We start from the raw sequence: 17,212 nt of genomic DNA, 5'->3' as shown, positions 1-17,212 counted from the left end.
CGGTTGGCGGAAGTCCGCGAGAGCGTCAGCGGCTGCTGGCATCATCCCCATGCATGCGCAGGGGAGGGGACTCTTCCGCGTCGGCCATGGTGAAGACTATGGCCGAGGCGGAGGGAAAAGAGTGCCCCTATGGCACAGGCCCGCCCGCGGATCGGTGGGCCCCGATCGCAGGCCAGGACACCGTGGGGGCACCCCCCGGGGCCAGATAGCCCCGCGCCTCCCCCCCCAGGACCCCGCCCGCGCTGCCTAGTCCCGCCGGGAAAAGAGGTGGTTTGATCCTCGCCGGCGGGACAGGCATTCCAGCAGCGGGACTTCGGCCCATCGCGGGCCAGAGAATCGCGGGGGGCTCGACGACCGGCGCGGTACGATTCCTGCACCCGCCGAATATCCGGTGCCGGAGAATTCGGCAACCGGCGGGGGCGGGATTCGCTCCAGCCCCCGACGATTCTCTGAACCCGGGGGGTCGGAAAATCCCGCCCCATGTCTCTAATTATCTACTCCCCAGAAATCATAAAGAATCCATTAGGCTTGTCCTTTTGCACATTCGCATGTTTGAAATAAGGTTGATCTCATTTATACGGTGCCTTAACTACCCCTTAATGTAGCCTCAGTGTCTGCCTGTCTTTTAAACCATGATTTCTAAAAACCTTACTGCAGCTGACACATGCACACACTAACCCAGGCGTCAACCATTACTGCACCCGATACATATTATACAATATATATCTGAAATTCCTACATTCGCCACAGGAGAGATAATGTTACTGAAGCTTTTCATCTTGAACTCATCAGGACAATTGCAACAATTTATACTCCAAGAGAAAGGGTACTGATCGGTAGGCAAAGTCTGATTGGTCAAGGAATTACCATGAAGAAAGCAATGAAGAACAACAGGCACCCCAAGCTCCGAGGTAACTCAAAAATGGCACAAGGCTTGAACATCCTTTTGTTTTCAGAGCACGCTCCCCGTGTATGAATGTATGTCTCTTCCAGCAAGTGCAAATGAGCCACACATCATGAGCTCGACTGACTATGTTAAATTGGTTGTCAGTGCAATAATTAGCACAATCAGGTTTGTTCAGAATGGAATCTCATCTAATACTAGACAGCTGCATTCCGGTTTTCCGGTTTCGCAAGTGCTGGCTGGTTGTACATGTTCTGTACTCTGCTGATTACAAGCAACTGAAATATAGAAACACAGGAAATAGGAGCAGGAATAGACCATTCAGCCCTTCGAGACTTGTCTGCCTTGGCTGATTCGCTAACTCAATGTTACACTCCCATACTCTCCCCATACCTCTTGATGCCTTTAGAGTCAGAAATATATCTATTTCCTTCTTTGAATGTTTTGACCTTCACAGCCTTCTGCGGTAGAAAATTCCATGGGCTGGATTCTCCGTCAACCTGATCCTCCGTCTCGCCGGCAGCGCGCTCACACCCGAAGATTTCCCGATGGCGTGGGGGTGCCCACAGTGGCAATCCCCATTGGCCGGCTGCTGGGACGGAGGATCCCGCTGCCGCAACACAAAACGGGTGAGGCGGGACGGAGAATCCCGCCCCGTAGGTTTACCACCCTCTGAGTGAAGAACTTTCTCCTCATCTCAGTCCTAAATGTCCTACCCTGTATCCTGAAACTGTGATCCCTTGTTCTGGACTCCCCAGACAGAGAAAGCAACATTCAGTCTGTCCAACCCTGTCAGAACTTTAAACATTTCAATTAGATCCCCTCTCATTCCTCTAAGTTCCATTGAATTAGGCGCAGTCGACCCAATCTCTGCTCATACAACAATACTGCCACCCCAAAAATCAGTCTGGTGAACCTTTGCTGCGCTCTTTCTATGGAAAGTATATCTTTTCTCAGATTAAAAAGATCAAAACAGCACACAATACTCCAGATATGGTCTCACCAAGGCCCTATACAGCTGCAGTAATATATCCTTCCTCGTGGACTCAAATCCTCTTGAAATGAACGCCAGCATTTTTCTTCCTAACTGCTTGCTGTACCTATCTACTTACAAAGATGAATAGGATAGGTGGATTGGCCATGCTAAATTGTCTCTTCATTGAAACTTATCCACGTTATGCTGCATTGACCATGCAATTTCCCATTTACTCAACTTGTCTAAGTCACCTTGAATCCTCTTAACATCCTTCTCACCACTCACTGGGCGGGATTCTCCGTAATCGGCGCGATGTCCGCCGACTGGCGGCAAAAACGGCGCGAATCAGTCCGGCATCGCACCGCCCCAAAGGTGCGGAATTCTCCACATCTTGAGGGGCCGAGCCCTTACCTTGAGGGGCTAGGCCCGAGCCGGACTGATTTCCGCCCCGCCAGCTGGCGGGAAAGGCCTTTGGTGCCCCGCCAGCCGGCACGGAAATGACTTTGCCGGGCGGCACATGCGCGGGAGCGTCAGCGGCCGCTCACGGCATCCCTGCGCATGTGCAGTGGAGGGGGTCTCTTCTGCCTCCGCCATAGTGGAGACCATGGCGAAGGTGGAAGGAAAAGAGTGCCCCCACGGCACAGGCCCGCCCACGGATCGGTGGGCCCCGACCGCGGGCCAGGCCACCGTGGGGGCACCCCCCGGTGCCAGATCGCCCCTCGCCCCCCCCCCAGGACCCCAGAGCCCGCCCGCGCCGCCGTCCCGAAGGTGGTTCAATCCACGCCGGCTGGCGTGGGTTGACAGCGGCGGGACTTCGGCACATCGCGGACCAGAGAATCGCCGGGGGATTCCCGTCGACCGGCGCGGCGCGATTCACGCCCCCGCCGAATATCCGGTGGCGGAGAATTCGCGGCACGTCGGCCCCCGGCGATTCTCCGACCCGGTGGGGGGTCGGAGAATCGCACCCACTATTCCTGCCAACTTTTGTGTTGTTAGCTAATTTGGAAATATTACATCTGGTTCCCTCATCCAAATCATTCATGTATATTGTGAATAGTTGGGGTCCAAGCACTGGTAACCTGGGGGACCCCAAAGGTCGCCTCCCACCACTTCTAAAAAGACATTTATTATTACTCTCTGTTTCCTGTCTGCTAACCAATTCTCAATCCATGCCAAGCTATTACTCCCAACCCCATGCACTTTAATTGTGCACACTTTTAAAATATCATTATTATAATACACAATTGAATTCTCCCCCCCCATAATCAACTGGTGTGGTTCGAGATTGGGGATGGCTGCCAACACCCTATTGATAAAATCTGTGTCATCCAAATTTGGTGCATAAATGCGACAGGTAGATTGGTGAGGACAAAGTCAAACAGATTCTTCCCTGCTGTTGGTTCTCTCACCACCTGATGTAGCAACAATGTCCTTAGGACTTGGCCAGCTCAATCAGTAGTGGTGTTCCTGGCTCTACATTAAAGACCCCCCCACCCAGAGTACATTCTGTGCACTTGCCACCCTCAGTACTACTTCTAATTGGTGTTTAACATGTGGAAGTATTGATTTTTTGACTGATGGGGGATGGAGCGGTGGCAGGTGGTAATCAGCAAGACGTTTCCTTGGCCAAGTTTGACCAGTTGCCATGAGATTTTGTGGGTATCCAGAGTCAATGTTGAAGACTCCAAGGGCAATCCCCTCCCAACTGCACTGCCACCTCTGGTGGGTCTGCCCTTGGCTGGGACAGGACACACTCAGGGATGGTGATGGTCTTGCCTGGGACATTGTCTATAAGATATGATTCCGTGAGTATGACTATGATAGACAGTTGTTTGACTAGTCTGTGGGACAGCTCACTCACTTTTGGCACAAGCTCCCAGGAGGACGTTTGCCATTGTCATTTCTGGTGCCAAGGTCAATGCCAGGTGGTCTGTTCGGTTTCATTCCTTACCAACTTTTCTCCAGTACTTTGATATAACTGAGTGGCTTGCTAGGCTATTTCAGAGACAAACACATTGCTCAGGGTCTGCAGTCACAAGTGGGCCAGGCTAGGTAAAGTTGGCAGATGTTCTTCCCTAAAGGTGAACTGAAGGGGCTTTTACAACAGTTGACTTCCTGGACTTCCACGTCGCATCTGGGGTGGGGACGGGGAGGGACGGGGGGGGTCCCCACAAGTCTGACCCCCACTATTCCCGGTAAAATGTGACCTGGCCCACTCACACGGTCGGAACCCATTCACCCCAACCTCCCGGTTTGATCCGTGCACCCCCCCCCCCCAGTTCGACGCCCCCCTCTGGTCCGACCCCTCCTTCGGTTCAGCCCCCCGCTTCCCAGTCCAACCATCCCCTGCCGGTCTGATCCTCCCTCCTTCCAGTGTAACCTGAACTGAACCACCCTTCCGATCTGAAACCCCACGCCTAGTCTGTAAGCCCCCATTCCCTCCCACCCTCTCGGTCTGACTCCCCACTCTGATCCGCACCCCCTTAATGCCGGTCTAACTTCCCCCTCCTGAACTGATCCTCCCTCCCAGTCTGATCCCCTCCCATCCGATCTGCCCCCCGCCCCCCTCCAGTCTGACTCTTGCTCCTCCCGGTGCGAACAAATATCTCTTCCTGATCCAAATCTCCCACTCCCCCACCCCCAGTGGTCTGACGCGCTCCCCCGGCATTCCCCCCTCCCCCCCAACCCCCCCCCCCCCCCCCCTCCCCCCCCTCCCCAGCCTGACTGAGGAAGGTTGGGCGAGGCAGGGGATTTGCAATTTCAACATGGGTATGTCCGCCGAGAGTGCCAATCTGCCGGAAATTGCCACTCGGAGTAAATTAGGTTTCATGTTCACCGTCACCCAGTGGACACACATTGCACTCACTGATCACAACCTTATTCTCAGGGAGTGCGTGTGTTCTCTGTGTGGGTCAGCCTCGGTCTCCAAAGCACCTGCAAAGCATTCTTCCCAAGGAACCCTCTTAAGATCAGCATCAGTACCACCACCACTAACAGGAGTACCATTCAAACCCTCATTCTGCTCCCAGCACCTGAGTGAGTGTGAAGCAAACAGAACCAAGCCACATATTTTAGAAACTGAAGCAAAGAAGAAAGAGGGGAGAGTGTTTTGATCCTCTCTATTCGCGGGCTGCACGATGCAATACACATTCTGCTCCACCAGCAGAATGCAAACAGAGTGATCGCAGATTTATATCGATGCAGCACGGCACACAAGGTGCACAGTGTATCTTACATGATCACATGATCCACGTAATTCCAAGCATGTAAAAGTTGCATAGCTAACCGGAATGTGGCGACTAGGGGCTTTTCACAGTAACTTCATTGAAGCCTACTGGTGACAATAAGCGATTTTCAATTAATTTCATTTCAAAAAGGATTTTAATTTATTTTAAATATTAAGTGTCCACGAACATTAGAAAACACGTTATCGAAGTTGGTGTTGGATGATCTTGATGTCTGTTGTGCAAGGGTGATCTTGGTCGAAATTTTCCGGAAACGGCGCGATGTCCGCCGACTGGCGCCCAAAACGGCGCAAATCAGACGGGCATCGCGCCGCCCCAAAGGTGCGGAATGCTCTGCATCTTTGGGGGCCGAGCCCCACCCTTGAGGGGCTAGGTCGGCGGCGGACAAATTTCCGCCCCGCCAGCTGGCGGAAAAGGCCTTTGGTGCCCCGTCAGCTGGCGCGGAAATGACATCTCCGGGCGGCGCATGCGTGGGAGCGTAACGGCCGCTGACAGCTTCCCGCGCATGCGCAGTGGAGGGAGTCTCTTCTGCCTCCGCCATGGTGGAGACTGTGGCGGAGGCGGAAGGGAAAGAGTGCCCCCACGGCACAGACCCGTCCGCGGATTGGTGGGCCCCGATCGCGGGCCAGGCCACCGTGGGGGCACCCCCCGGGGCCAGATCGCCCCGTGCCCCCCCCCCCAGGACCCCGGAGCCCGCCCGCGCCGCCTTGTCCCGCCGGTAAGGTAGGTGGTTTAATCTACGCCGGCGGGACAGGCAATTTAGCGGCGGGACTTCGGCCCATCCGGGCCGGAGAATCGCGCGGGGGGGCCCGCCAACCGGCGCGGCGCGATTCCCACCCCCGCCGAATCTCTGGTGCCGGAGACTTCGGCAACCGGCGGGGGCGGGTTTCACGCCAGCCCCCGGCGATTCTCCGACCCGGCGGGGGGTCGGAGAATCTCGCCCGATGTCTCTGAAGCTTGTTGTAAAAAGAGGTTGTGAGCAGAAACATGCTATGATGGCACAGGGTATTTCTCTGCTGTTAATGGCCCTCTGGAGGTCAGGAACTAGGGGCGGGATTCTCTCAGCCCCGGGGCCGGGCCAGAGAATCCCCGCGACTGGCGCAATCATGTCACGCCGCCCCGACACCGGGGAATCGGGCAGAGAATCGGCGCCATTGTCGCGCCGTGGCACCGGTCGGAGGCCGCTCTACGTGGCCCCCCCCCCCGCCGATTCTCGGCCATGGATGGGCCGAGCGGCCGTAGCAGAAAGCTCGAGTCCCGCCGGCGCCATTCTAATCTGCTCTCAGCCGGCGGGACCTCGGCGTGGAAGGGTCCGGGGGCGGCCTGTGGGTTGGGGGGGGATCGACCCCGGGTATTGTGGCCTGGCCCGCGATTGGCGGGCCGGCCTCTCGGGCTGGGGGCCTCCTTTCTTCCGCGCTGACCCCTTTAGTCCTACGCCATGTTACGTCGGGGCCTGCGCGGAGAAGGGAGACACTTCGCATGCACGCGTTGGCGCTGGTGCCACTGCAATGTGCGGACCATGCGGCGTCCAGTTGACGCCAGGATCAGCAGCTGGGGCGGCGTGGGTCGCTCCAGTCCCGTGTTGGCCCCCTGTAGGGGCAGAATTGCTGATCCTGAGGCCATGTTGACGCCGTCGAGAAACGCCTCAGGATCAGAGAATCCCGCCCTAGATTCGTTGACCGGGAGAATTTGCTGTAAATTTATATATAAAATTAGCCCAGTCTTTTTTAAAAAATAAATTTAGAGTACCCAATTATTTTTTTCCAATTAAGGGGCAATTTAGTGTGGCCAATCCACGTACCCTGCACATCTTTGATTTGTGGGGGTGAGAGCCACACAGACACAGGGAGAATGTGCAAACTCCACACAGACTGTGACCCAGGGCCGGGATCGAACCCGGGTCCTCAGCGCCATAGGCAGCACTGCTAACCACTGTGCCGCCGTCATTCCAGTCCTTAATCAGAGTCAGAAGCTCAACAGAACATGGAATGATGGCACCTCATTATTGGACCTCAAGACGCACCTCCACTATCAAATTATGGCCTTTGTTTTCTGAACTACAACTGAAACACTGGGTGTGACCTGATGTCACCTAATCATGTACACTGATGTTAAAACATCAGAGGGTGTTGTATGTAATGGGTCGTTTTGGTGACTTTCACATTGCAATGGCTCCAACTCACTCCTGGAGTAAACACCCCATCCCTCCATAAAAGCTCAGCGCAATTTAAAATGGAGAGCATTAATAAACTGCCCATATTTGAACAGGGTTAGTGAAGTTAAATATTAGGAATGTCATCGGGGAGGATGTTTATAGACCTCACAACTTGCTTCTGCGTCAGACCCGAATGGATTCTGGCATTTCCCGATCGCAGTTTATGAAAGATATTTCTTTAATAAATTATGTAATAGATGGGTGACATTTTATCAAAGCTCTTTCTATCTCTTTTTTCTGGAAAAGTTGTCTTTTTGGAAAATGTTCTGAGATGCATTCTTAAAATCGGGCAGCCCTCGGCCAAATGACCTCAGTGGCCATTCTTTTAGTGTGAACGTTCTCAGTGATAACAGCCAAAGTGATCCTGTCCTCGTTCAGGATCACCATTCAGGCACTTCACAGCAGGACTCCAAGGGGCAACCTTGTCCAACTGAGAACTGAACAGGAGATCCAATATGAATGACTCAATCCCAACTCACACAGTCAACCTTTGGAAGAGAACAGCTTTACCCAATTCAGATTCTGAAGAGCATTTCCACTCACCTCTGTTCAGAGAAGCTTTCTGCTCCGGACCTGGAGGCTCCTGTGAACGATGTTCTCCCTTACCGCACTCTGGATCCTGCTTGTTAACAGGCATTGGTTCCGGAAGCACCTGTTTCGGCAAACCTTTAAAAAACCAAGCGCCGGAACGCTTCCAGACCTGGATCAGCAACGGTGAAAAATTGAATTTAGTCAAAAAGAAAATTCTGCCCAACAGATCCAAATTAAAAAAACATAATTCTCAGTGTTGTGCTTGTCAAGGTTAAGAGATGCACATTCTGTACACGGAGCAATTTTCTACTTATACATCCAGTGCCAGCATCAGACACCAGAATAATCCAGGCCAGATGGACATGAATTTGATTCACTCCCTTGTGGGACATCCCTGACTGAATTGTAGCTAGTGTGACATTTGTACTTCCCACACTGCCACTCTGAACCAGATTGTTTCTGTCACTCAGTGTTTGCATCAGTTTGGGTTTGTTTACATGTGTTGGGCTAATGCTCGCTCACACCCCAGATTTCCAATTGTGGGCCAGTTAAGTCTTGATACTGTGGCTCAGGAAGGCTTTATTAAAAAGAGCAGTAATATATTTTACTAAAGGAAAAATGGTTAGGTGTGAGACAATCCCCCACAGGGACAGAGGAGTGAGTTAATGAGAGAAGCTGTGGGGGCGGGCTACCACTGAGAGAAGTGGAGGCTACTGGTAAAGAGATAACCTGCAAACTCGTTAAAAGTGAGATGAGAAATTACATAGAATTACATGGAATGTAAACACATAAACAATACATTTGGCCAAACCAGTCCATGCTCCACTCATCCTTAATCCATAATTTATCAGCATTACCCTCTATTCACTTCTCCCTCAAACACCTGTGGGTAGCACAGTGGTTAGCACAGTTGCTTCACAGCTCCAGGGTCCCAGGATCGATTCCCGGCTTGGGTCACTGTCTGTGTGGAATCTGCACGTTCTCCCCGTGTGTGCGTGGGCTTCCTCCGGGTGCTCCAGTTTCCTCCCACAACCCAAAGATGTGCAGGTTAAGTGGATTGACCACGCTAAATTGCCTTTAGTGTCCAAAAAGATTAGGTGGGGTTGGTGGGTTATGGGGATAGGTTAGAAGTGTGGACTTAAATGGGGTGCTCTTTCCAAGGGCCGGTGCAGACTCAATGGGCTGAATGGCCTCCTTCTGCACTGTAAATTCTATGATCTATGACCTGCCTAGTCGTGGCAATTACTTTTTAAAAAATAAATTTAGAGTACCCAATTATTTCTTTTTCCAATTAAGGGACAATTTAGCTCGGCCAATCCACCTAACCTGCACATCTTTTGGGTTGTGGGGTGAAACCCACGCAGACATGGGGAGAATGTGCAAACTCCACACGGACAGTGACCCAGGGCCGGGATGCGAACACTGGCAATTGCATATATATGAGGAAGTATTAGAGAAGTTAGCCAAGCTTAGGGGATACATTAGAGAAATGAGAAAGAAAATAGTAGAGGTACTATAAAGTATGTGGAGGTCTTGTGGTGCAATGGGTAGAAGCTCTGAGTTCGGGTCTAACCCCAGGACTTGATGGCCAAGTAAGGTATGTTCACAATGCGGCCAACAGGTTAAGATTAAACATGTAAAATCCTTCCAACAGATACCAGATTCCCACCCGTTTACTCCCACGCTAAACTACCCCCTATATTTAAGGGACCTATTGAGAATTGATATGTGCCAGGGGACTGGGGAATGACCAACGTAATACTAATTTTCGAAAAGACAGATGGAGCTATTCTGGTTAATTACAGGCAAGTTGGTTTAACATCTGTGATAGGGAAAATTTTGGAACCTTAATTAAAATTAAAATGACCACATATTTAGAGGAAGCAAAATAAATTAGAACGAGCCAACATGAATTTCAATCAGGGAGACTGTACTTGACATACCTATGGCGCGATCAAACTAAACAAAGAATCCGTTCTGGGTGGCCCCAACTCACCTATAAGGGGGTCATCAAGCCGCTCCCCCCCCCGCACCCCACCTCACACGGGCTGCCAGTGCCAAGGTGCCCAGCTGGCACCAGCAGTGCCAGCCCGGAGGCCGACCACCTGGGTGCATCCGATCGCCTGGGAGACCCCCCCGCAACGTACTGTTCCGCCTGGTCCCTGTTTGTGGAGACCAGTATTGAATGGTGCCCAGCTGGGGTCTCCTCAGCGAGGCTGGTAGATGCCGAGTAGCCGTTATATCTGGCACGAGCAGGGCTAAGTGGGTTCTTAAACTCACCCAGCAGTGCGAGACTGGGTCCTGCCTCATTGTGGGCGAAACCCAGATTGCGACGTCTCGCGAGATCTGGTTAACGGCCATTGGGAATCCCAGGGGAGGCCTCTCCCGAGATCTACCGGCCGAGGCACACCTCAGAGTTCTTTGAAGAGGCGGATGGAGGAGTTTCCAGTGAACTTCAGAAAGTTTCAGACAATATATTATATCAATGGTTAAAGAGAAGATTAAGGGATATGGAATTAGGGAGACGACAGTGAACAGATTAAATATTGGCTGGAAAGGTGGGGAAACAGAGTAGAAGTTAAGGGAAGTTTCTCAGACTGGTTGCGCGTGGTAATGGCCTCCTACAGAATTCTGAGAACTGCTTCTGTTCTCACTGTGAGCATCAGGGCTACAGGGAATGGTTTTCAAATCTGCTGACGTGATAGTCAATATTTCTAAGGACCACAGAAATTTGCATATTGATATGAGCAAAACCATGACTGATGGAACTGGCTGTCTATTTGGGTGAGGTACATCTTGGTAAAAACAATACAAGCAATAATTGCACTTTGAACAGGGGTGTTGGGTGTGGAAGAGGAGAAAGATTTGGGAGTTCAGGACAAGAAGGCATTAAGTGCAATAGTTCAAGTTGATGGGGGGGGGGGGGGGCAGCTCGCAATGCGGAATCTTGTGACAGAGGCTTCACACGTCTCAGGTGGAGCATGTCTTATTAGTGAACAATCAAAACACTAAACATCCTAAGCTACCGATGTTGCCCCCACTCCCCTCCAGTGTACGCTCAATGATCCTCAATCTTCTTAGCCCCCCATGCCCTGCTGCTATGTCTAGGTGTGTCCCCAAGATGCACATTGGAGATGGAGGCAGCCTAATGCATTCCGCGCCTTGTGTCCTTTACTGTCCCTGGCGTGTGTCCTCTGGAGGGTCCCGGCCACATTACTGGTGGCACTTGCCTCACCATGCCACCCTGTTTTGCCTGCTGACCTCAGGTGCGCCATTGGCAGAAAGGCGGGACTCAGGCGTGCTGGGGACTGCTGTCGTCGCCCTGTAGGGAGGCTCCGGGTCGGCCTCCAGCGCTCTCTCCTCCCGTTCAGTGCCCGGAGGGCCCTGGAAGTCACCTCGGGGTGGGGGGTCAGCTGGAGTGGGCTCCAGAGGCCCCTGCATCATCTGGCTCTGCCAGCCCTGGCGACAGGTACATCCCCATTGTCTGCACCATGGTCTCGGCGCCCACAGTGATGCTCCTCTGTGAAAGGGCTACACTCTGAAGTGCTTTGGCAATGCCCATCTGCATCTGGGACACGTTCCTCAGTGACTGGGACACGCTCGAGTGCCTCGGCAATGTCTACCTGAGACTGGGACACGCCCCTGGCGACAGGTACATGCTGTTGAGGCGCTCAACTATGGCCGTCACTGATTGAACAAAGCCTTGGGCACCAACACTCATGCTGCTGTCATCGTGCACCAGGCTCTCCACTGCGGTCGCCACCCTTGCAGTGCTGGCCTCGGTGCCACGCATAGCTGGTGCCATCTCTAACGCCTGTAGCCTTTGGGACTCCTCCAATCGGCAATGGACCCCCGGAGGGTAGCTGGCATCCCCTCCTGAATCTCACTGCCGCACCCTAGCATTTGCATCAGTTCTGGGATAACCTTGCCAGAGGCTCGGCATCTGACTGGTACCCAGTTGGGTTCTGGGATCCAGCAGACCTCCGACTGTTGCATCCCCAGATGTTCCTGCCTCTACCTGATGTGCATCAGCAACTGTGTGGTGCTCACCAGAATGTGCCCCGGAAGCCGGTCCACAAATGTCACCCACCGAGGTGTGTGTCTCTGTGCTGGTGGAGGGTGAGGTTGACAAATGTGGGCAGAGATGCCAGTGGGAGTGCTCGGGGAGCAGAGATACCAGTGCGCAGTGCCAGGGAGCAGAGATACCAGTGCGCAGTGCCCAGGGAGCAAACATACCAGTGCGCAGGCCCTGGGGAGAAGAGATAGCAGTGTGCAGTGCCCAGGGAGCAGAGATACCAGTGCGCAGTCCCCAGGGAGCAGAGATACCAGTGCGCAGTGCCCAGGGAGCAGAGAGACCAGTGCGCAGTGCACGGGGAGCAGAGATACCAGTGCGCAGTGCCCACGGAGCAGAGATACCAGTGCGCAGTGCACGGGAAGCAGAGATAAATGTGCGCAGTGCTCAGGGAGCAGAGATACCAGTGCGCATGGCCCAGGGAGCAGAGATACCAGTGCGCAGTGCCTAGGGAGCAGAGATACCAGTGCGCAGTGCTCGGGGAGCAGAGATTCCAGTGCGCATGACATAGGGAGCATAGATACCAGTGCGCAGTGCCCAGGGAGCAGAGGTACCAGTGCGCAGTGCCCAGGGAGCAGAGATACCAGTGTGCAGTGCTCGGGGAGCAGAGATACCAGTGTGCAGTGCCCAGGGAGCAGAGATAACAGTGCGCAGTGCCCAGGGAGCAGAGATACCAGTGCGCAGTGCCCAGGAAGCAGAGATACCAGTGCGCAGTGCTCGAGGAGCAGAAATACCAGTGCGCAGTGCCCAGGGAGCAGACATACCAGTGTGCAGTGCCCAGGAAGCAGAGATGCCAGTGCGCAGTGCCCAGGGAGCAGAGATACCAGTGCACAGTGCCCAAGGAGCAGAGATACCAGTGCGTAGTGCCCAGGGAGAAGAGATACCAGTGTGCAGTGCCCAGGAAGCAGAGATACCAGTGCGCAGTGCCCAGGGAGCAGAGATACCAGTGCGCATTGCCCAGGAAGCAGATATACCAGTGCGCTGTGCCCAGGGAGCAGAGATACCAGTGTGCAGAACCTGGGGAGCAGAGATACCAGTGCGCAGTGCCAGTGAGCAGAGATAACAGTGCGCAGTGCCCAGGGAGCAGAGATACCAGTGCGCAGTGCCCAGGGAGCAGAGATACCAGTGCGTAGTGCCCAGGGAGTAGAGATACCATTGCGCAGTGTCCAGGGAGCAGAGATACCAGTGCACAGTGCCTGATGAACAGAGATACCAGTGCGCAGTGCCCACGGAGCAGAGATACCAGTGTACAGTGCCCAGGGAGCAGAGATATCAGTGCGCAGTTCCCAGGGAGCAGAGATAGCAGTGCAGAGTGCCCAGGGAGCAGTGATACCAGTGCGCACTGCCCAGGGAGCAGATATACCAGTGCACAGTGCTCAGGGAGCAGAGGTGCCAGTGCGCAGTGCCAGGGAGCAGAGATACCAGTGCGCATTGCCCAGGGAGCAGAGGTACCAATGTGCAGTGCCCAGGGAGCAGAAATACCTGTGCGCATGGTCCAGGGAGCAGAGATACCAGTGTGCAGTGCCCAGGGAGCAGAGATACCAGTGCGCATGGTCCAGGGAGCAGAGATACCAGTGTGCAGTGCCCAGGGAGCAGAGATACAAGTGCGCAGTGCCCGGGGAGCAGAGATACCAGTGTGCAGTGCCCAGGGAGCAGAGATACAAGTGCGCAGTGCCCAGGGAGCAGAGATAACAGTGTGCAGTGCCCAGGGAGCAGAGATAACAGTGCGCAGGCCCGGGGGGCGAAGAGATAGCAGTGTGCAGTGCCCAGGTAGCAGAGATAGCAGTGTGCAGTGCCCAGGGAGCAGAGATACCAGTGTGCAGTGCCCAGGGAGCAGAGATACCAGTGTGCAGTGCTCGGGGAGCAGAGATACCAGTGTGCAGTGCCCAGGAAGCAGAGATACCAGTGTGCAGTGCCAGGGAGCAGACATACCAGTGGGCAGTGCCAGGCAACAGAGATACCAGTGGGCAGTGCCAGGAGCAGAGATACCAGTGTGCAGTGCCAGGGAGCAGAGATAGCAGTGCGCAGTGCCCAGGCAGAAGAGATACCATTGCGCAGTGCCCTGGGAGCAGAGATACCAGTGCGCACGGCCCAGGGAGCAAAGATACCAGTGTGCAGTGCTCAGGGAGCAGAGATACCAGTGCGCAGTGCCCAAGGTGCAGAGATACCAGTGCGCAGTGCTCGGGGAGCAGAGATACCAGTGTGCAGTGCCAGGGAGCAAAGATACCTGTGCGCATGGCTCGGGGAGCAGAGATACCAGTGCGCAGTGCCAGGGAGCATAGATACCAGTGCGCAGGCCCTGGGGAGAAGAGATACCAGTGCGCAGTGCCCAGGGAGCAGAGATACAAGTGCGCAGTGCCCGGGGAGCAGAGATACCAGTGTGCAGTGCCCAGGGAGCAGAGATAACAGTGCGCAGGCCCTGGGGAGAAGAGATAGCAGTCTGCAGTGCCCAGGGAGCAGAGAAAACAGTGCGCAGGCCTGGGGGGCGACGAGATAGCAGTGTGCAGTGCCCAGGGAGCAGAGATACCAGTGTGCAGTGCCCAGGGAGCAGAGATACCAGTGTGCAGTGCCAGGGAGCAGAGATACCAGTGTACAGTGCCCAGGGAGCAGAGATACCAGTGTGCAGTGCCAGGCAGCAGACATACCGGTGTGCAGTGCCCAGGGAGCAGAGATGCCAGTGTGCAGTGCCAGGGAGCAGACATACCAGTGCGCAGTGCTCAGAGAGCAGAGATACCAGTGCGCACGGCCCAGGGGGCAGAGATGCCAGTGGCAATGCTCGGGGAGCAGAGATACCAGTGCGCAGTGCCAGGGAGCAGAGATACCAGTGCGCAGTGCCCTGGGAGCAGAGATACCAGTGCGCACGGCCCAGGGAGCAAAGATACCAGTGCGCAGTGCCCAAGGTGCAGAGATACCAGTGCGCAGTGCTCGGGGAGCAGAGATACCAGTGTGCAGTGCCAGGGAGCAAAGATACCTGTGCGCATGGCTCGGGGAGCAGAGATACCAGTGCGCAGTGCCAGGGAGCATAGATACCAGTGCGCAGGCCCTGGGGAGAAGAGATACCAGTGCGCAGTGCCCAGGGAGCAGAGATACAAGTGCGCAGTGCCCGGGGAGCAGAAATACCAGTGTGCAGTGCCCAGGGAGCAGAGATGACAGTGCGCAGGCCCTGGGGAGAAGAGATAGCAGTGTGCAGTGCCCAGGGAGCAGAGATAACAGTGCGCAGTCCCGGGGGGTGAAGAGATAGCAGTGTGCAGTGCCCAGGGAGCAGATATACCAGTGTGCAGTGCCCAGGGAGCAGAGATACCAGTGTGCAGTGCCAGGGAGCAGAGATACCAGTGTGCAGTGCCCAGGGAGCAGAGATACCAGTGTGCAGTGCCAGGGAGCAGAGATACCGGTGTGCAGTGCCCAGGGAGCAGAGATACCAGTGTGCAGTGCCAGGGAGCAGACATACCAGTGCGCAGTGCTCAGGGAGCAGAAATACCAGTGCCCAGTGCTCAGGGAGCAGAGATACCAGTGCGCACGGCCCAGGGGGCAGAGATGCCAGTGGCAATGCTCGGGGAGCAGAGATACCAGTGCGCAGTGCCAGGGAGCAGAGATACCAGTGCGCAGTGCCCAGGGAGCAAACATACCAGTGCGCAGGCCCTGGGGAGAAGAGATAGCAGTGTGCAGTGCCCAGGGAGCAGAGATACCAGTGCGCAGTACCCAGGGAGCAGAGATACCAGTGCGCAGTACCCAGGGAGCAGAGACACCAGTGCGCAGTGCACGGGGAGCAGAGATACCAGTGCGCAGTGCCCAGGGAGCAGAGATACCAGTGCGCAGTGCACGGGAAGCAGAGATAAATGTGTGCAGTGCTCAGGGAGCAGAGATACCAGTGCGCATGGCCCAGGGAGCAGAGATACCAGTGCGCAGTGCCTAGGGAGCAGAGATACCAGTGCGCATGACATAGGGAGCAGAGATACCAGTGCGCAGTGCACGGGAAGCAGAGATAAATGTGTGCAGTGCTCAGGGAGCAGAGATACCAGTGCGCATGGCCCAGGGAGCAGAGATACCAGTGCGCAGTGCTCGGGGAGCAGATATTCCAGTGCGCATGACATAGGGAGCAGATATACCAGTGCGCAGTCCCCAGGGAGCAGAGGTACCAGTGCGCAGTGCCCAGGGAGCAGAGATACCAGTGTGCAGTGCTCGGGGAGCAGAGATACCAGTGTGCAGTGCCCAGGGAGCAGAGATACCAGTGCGCAGTGCCCAGGGAGCAGAGATACCAGTGCGCAGTGCCCAGGAAGCAGAGATACCAGTGCGCAGTGCCCAGGGAGCAGAGATACCAGTGCGCAGTGCCCAGGAAGCAGAGATACCAGTGCGCAGTGCTCGAGGAGCAGAAATACCAGTGCGCAGTGCCCAGGGAGCAGACATACCAGTGTGCAGTGCCCAGGAAGCAGAGGTGCCAGTGCGCTGTGCCCAGGGAGCAGAGATACCAGTGCGCAGAACCTGGGGAGCAGAGATACCAGTGCGCAGCGATAACAGTGCGCAGTACCAGTGAGCAGAGATAACAGTGCGCAGTGCCCAGGGAGCAGAGATACCAGTGCGCAGTGCTCAGGGAGCAGAGACAACCGTGCGCAGTCCTTGGGGAGCAGAGACACCAGTGCGCAGTGCCCAGGGGGCAGAGATACCAGTGCGCAGTGCCCAGGGAGCAGAGATACCAGTGCGCAGGCCCTGGGGAAAAGAGTTACCAGTGCACAGGCCCTGGGGAGAAGAGATACCAGTGCGCAGTGCCTGGGGAGACGAGATACCAGTGTGCAGGGTACAGGGAGCAGACGTGCCAGTGCGCAAGGTGCGGTCGCAGGGGTGCCAGTGCTTGGGGCCTGGAAAGCAGAGGTTCCAGTGCACGAGGCCGAGTGAGTAGAGGTGCCACTGCACCGGGCCGAGTGAGCAGAGATGCCAGTGCGTAGGTGTGCCAGTGCTACGGGCCCAGGAAGCAGAGGTGCCAGTGCACGGGGGCCAGTGAGCAGAGGTGCCAGTGCACGGGGCCCAGGGAGCAGAGGTGCCAGTGCACGGGGCCAGGGGAGCAGAGGTTCCAGTGTACAGGTCCCAGGGAGCAGAGGTGCCAGTGCACGGTTCCCAGAGAGCAGCGATGCCAGTGAACGGGAGCCAGGGGGCAGAGATGCCAGTGCACGAGGCCTGGGTAGCAGAAGTTCCAGTGCAAGGGGCCCAGGGAGCAGAGGTGCCAGTGCACGGGGCCAGTGGAGCAGAGATACCAGTGTGCAGTGCCCAGGGAGCA

The 17,212-nt window shown here is 55.3% G+C and overlaps 1 protein-coding gene across 5 annotated transcripts in view; it reads right to left on the bottom strand.

Moving 5' to 3' along the window:
• LOC140395261 (rabphilin-3A-like) overlaps positions 1 to 17,212 on the bottom strand; it is a 545,215-nt gene that overhangs the window by 185,328 nt on the left and 342,675 nt on the right. For all 5 annotated transcript variants that reach the window (XM_072482954.1, XM_072482865.1, XM_072483205.1 and 2 more), the window contains one exon: positions 7,884 to 8,040. In XM_072482954.1, the coding sequence (XP_072339055.1) occupies positions 7,884 to 8,040 (157 nt within the window). The remainder of the gene's footprint in view (positions 1 to 7,883; positions 8,041 to 17,212) is intronic.

The sequence above is a fragment of the Scyliorhinus torazame genome, chromosome 1 (genome assembly GCF_047496885.1).
Source record: "Scyliorhinus torazame isolate Kashiwa2021f chromosome 1, sScyTor2.1, whole genome shotgun sequence".
NCBI lineage: Eukaryota > Metazoa > Chordata > Chondrichthyes > Carcharhiniformes > Scyliorhinidae > Scyliorhinus > Scyliorhinus torazame.
The sequence above is the reverse complement of the archived record's forward strand: the minus strand, read 5'-3'. Positions and strand labels throughout refer to the sequence as shown.